This window comes from Etheostoma spectabile, chromosome 7 (assembly GCF_008692095.1).
Source record: "Etheostoma spectabile isolate EspeVRDwgs_2016 chromosome 7, UIUC_Espe_1.0, whole genome shotgun sequence".
NCBI classification, from domain to species: Eukaryota; Metazoa; Chordata; class Actinopteri; order Perciformes; family Percidae; genus Etheostoma; species Etheostoma spectabile.
This window is the reverse complement of record NC_045739.1, coordinates 17624120-17627684: the sequence shown is the minus strand read 5'-3', so window position 1 is coordinate 17627684 and position 3565 is coordinate 17624120. Positions and strand designations below refer to the sequence as shown.

General features: G+C 40.1%; 1 protein-coding gene across 6 annotated transcripts in view; it reads right to left on the bottom strand.

Annotated features, from left to right (window-relative positions):
• cfap74 (cilia and flagella associated protein 74) overlaps window positions 1-3565 on the bottom strand; it is a 60843-nt gene that overhangs the window by 2713 nt on the left and 54565 nt on the right. For 5 of the 6 annotated variants that reach the window (XM_032521342.1, XM_032521345.1, XM_032521344.1 and 2 more), the window contains exons 32-36: window positions 3031-3150; window positions 2625-2780; window positions 2266-2404; window positions 1418-1572; window positions 1179-1311 (exon numbers count right to left, since the gene is read on the bottom strand). In XM_032521342.1, coding sequence (XP_032377233.1) covers window positions 1179-1311; window positions 1418-1572; window positions 2266-2404; window positions 2625-2780; window positions 3031-3150 — 703 coding nt within the window. Of the gene's footprint in view, window positions 1-1178; window positions 1312-1417; window positions 1573-2265; window positions 2405-2624; window positions 2781-3030; window positions 3151-3565 lie in introns of those variants that run through there. The other variant, XR_004332789.1, reaches the window with a different exon arrangement.

Below are 3565 nucleotides of genomic sequence, written 5' to 3'. Positions count from 1 at the left end.
CCTAGCATGCATGTCTTTATGGTGGGAAAAAACTGGAGCGCCCGGAGGAAACCCACGCAAACATGCAAACTCCACACAGAAAGGCCCAGAACCTTCTTGCTGTGAGGAGGAAGAGCTAACCACTGAGCCACCGTGCATGCTACACATACATTTTTGTATTTTTGTTTTGTAGAGTTTTCAAGTTGATCTCTACTTCAAAACTGCAGATATAGTCTAAAACTGGGTGCAGACAGCAGATGGACACTTGATTCGGTTTATACTACAATGGGTGTCTGCATACACAAATGTGTTCACACATGTAAAATTTGGTTAGAATGGACATACACTTTGGGCTCCACGCAGACTCTCCCAAATGTGGGCAGATGACAAATGCAGACCCTTGCCACGCTGATCCAGAAACTATAAATCCCAATGCCACACAATGATTATGTAAAATTAACAAAAACCTAGGTATACTGACCTAATGTTCAGTATGATGCATACACAATTTGTGCAATTCAGGAGTCTGCTAAATGATTTGCATCTTTTACAGAAATTAATGAAAACCAATGGCTGCCTAGAATGATAGGAAAAATACGCACAAACAAACACAAACAAATGGTTCATTAACTTCCTTTTTAAAGACACTCACAAACTGGAATTTTGCTGGGTGCCAACGGGAGGCTTTCAGAATAACTTTTTTCCCCGTCATAAGTGCTGTGATTTTGACACAATTATACCAAAGCTCAGGCATTCATCCAACTGCTGATGCTATATTAGTGTACAACCCCACTTTGATGTTGTGAAAGCTACAGTTAACCTGTCTAGGAAGTGTGCCTATTTTCACACATGATGGTGAAATACGATATGAATGCTGGTGACAAGCACATGTTCTGTCAGCATCCTTTGATTAGCATAAATTACTACAACACATACCCTGCTTTTGCTGGCATAAATTAAGGAATATGTTTGGGAGTTGTTAGTCATATTTATAGTGTCAGTGTCTTTATTTTATCTGCCTTGTTGGAGCCTTCAGTATCTTTGAGAACATGTTTACTTAAAACATTTTTGATGGATCCTTTCCATAGGTAACCAGGATAGTAGTATTGATCACATCCAGATTGACTATGTATTTCATTAAACTACAGAATGTCCATCATACTGTGCTAAAGAAGAGATGAAGGAGGAGGCTTGGTTACCTGGAAGCTGAGGTTGACCGGTTATCAGTGGAGGGAGGAGAGATTCAATCGGCACAGTCAGCCGGTCTCCTCCAAACAGATACATGTTATGTGAAGAAGCTGCCCCCCTCAGATCAACCACACACACTTTACTCTAAAAGACAAAAATGGCACAGGGTTAAGGTTGTTATATTATGAGGACCAGAGGGAATAGAAGGCTCTCAAGGTGTGAGTCTTAGTCTGTGTGGAGTTCTGCTGACCTTATTTATGAGCTCTATGGTTAGTCTGTCAGAATAGTTGACAGCCGGGTGGTCAGGCTGAAAGGTGACAGTGATGTCCTGGCTCTGTCCTGGAGCAATGCTGCCCTCTACTGGCACCACACTGAACACACTCAGCCCACTGTAGTTCTGGGTTCCTGTACAGGAGGCAAAAAACATACTGCTACTTACAATACAACTCCACAACTATGTCTAACAAAGAACTCTCAGCTTTAGAGTTTCTCTCAACCATACTTCAATCTGTGTTGCTCCTTCAGTAACCTTGCACATCAATTTTGCCCAACCCCCACTCTACCTCATTGCATAAAAACTGGAGAAAAAAAAATTAATAATGTGCCCACTAATGTATATAGTTTGTTATCCCATGTTTAATAATGGTATTGTAGTAGTAGTTCAGTATATTTATAGTGCATTCTAGTATATTCTTCAAATTGTTTATTCTATCTATCTATCTATTTATCTATCTATCTATCTGTCTGTCTATCTACTTCCTTTGATCTATCCATGATAGCTGTGATGCTCGGGTTGAACAGTGTTCATTAATGCTGTTGCTCAACTGAGAACAAAAGAAAAATGGTCTAAGTTAAATTGATAAGAATTATAAAAAATATAATAGCACACTATATTTCGACCAATAGTGGATATTAATATTTGGGAGTTAATAATGATGTAAGTGACTCTCAGTGAGACTGGGTCCTGAAGGCGTTTGCATTTGTTGTTTTGCTTCTCATTTATTCAGGTTTGTCCTAACCACCCTTTTGTTATAAAGCTCTAGCAATAAACGTTGTCAGGTAACCTGGTGAAACACTGCAATGTTAATCACATCTTACCCACAGTAGGCTGGACCTGAGAGTCTCTGTAACTGCCCAGCAGGAAGGCCACCCTGTCAGCTCCACCTTGAGGCTGTGAGGGACACAGGCTGGCCAGCAGCACCCTGAAACCCACTGCCACTGCTGAGCTGTTCTGCAGCTGCAGGAAAAAACATGATGTCAGTTCTGAGTCTGCAACCCCCTCAAAAGCATCAAAGAAATCACTGCATATGAACAGCAATTCAGTTCTGGTTTTGACTGTTTCAAGAATGGACCTGAATTATCAGATGTGGACAAATATCTTCAAAACCAACAATGTGTAATACTGTTATCATACTTCTTCTTCTTTTCCTTTTGCCCTCAGCACACTGTTGACTGACCTTTAGGACATGTGAGGTGCTCTCCTTCTCCAACACATAGCCAAAGTCAAGGAGACCTCCAGGGTGGGAGGAGGTGACAGCAGGGAACACACCCTCCCCACACACAATCATCTCCAGGGTCATCTTCTGGCTACGCACCTCCAGAGACTCACAGTACTAGAGAACAGTACAAATAAAGTATTACTCAATATTTGTAATGTTACCTAATTATCTTTTATGTGATTTGAGAGGCACAATGGCTTATTCTGGTGAGGACAACTCACTGGATTAATATAATTTTGGATTCAACTTCACTCTGAGATTTATGGGTCATTCATTAGCGGGAAATATTAGACACACTGGTAACATGATGCTTATATGTTTATTCAGCCAGCGCTCTATGCTCAATCCTGCACTGCTAACCCACCTTTTTCTCCAGAGATGGACTGAAGGCCAGAACCAGAGTTTGTTTTCCTCCGGGTCTCAAGCACCTGAGAGCATTCAGAAGGGAAAAAGGACCGCATAAATCCAGCATTGATGACCTCAGCTGGGAAACGGTCAAAGTAAACCAAACCACCAAAGTTGATATAAATATTATTTGTAGTAATAGTATCTGCCATCATAAAATGTCATAGTGGGAATTTAGGGCCTGGACATTTCTGGACATGAAATTAACAAGCACAAAGAGATGTCATATGTATAAAATAGGGCAAATCTATTAAATATTATGACTTTTCCCCTGGATTTACCCTACAGGTGTACATTCATAAAGAGGTATAATAATATTGGTAAATATGTCTCTAACATGGTAAGTTTTAAAGTGCTCATATTAGTTTTTTTTTCCTTTCCTTTATTGTGTTATATATCTTTTTTTGTGCATGTAATAGGTTTAAAAAGTGAAAAAGTCCAAAGTCCACCCCAAAGGCACATACCATATCCAACAGAAAACAGTGTTCACAAAC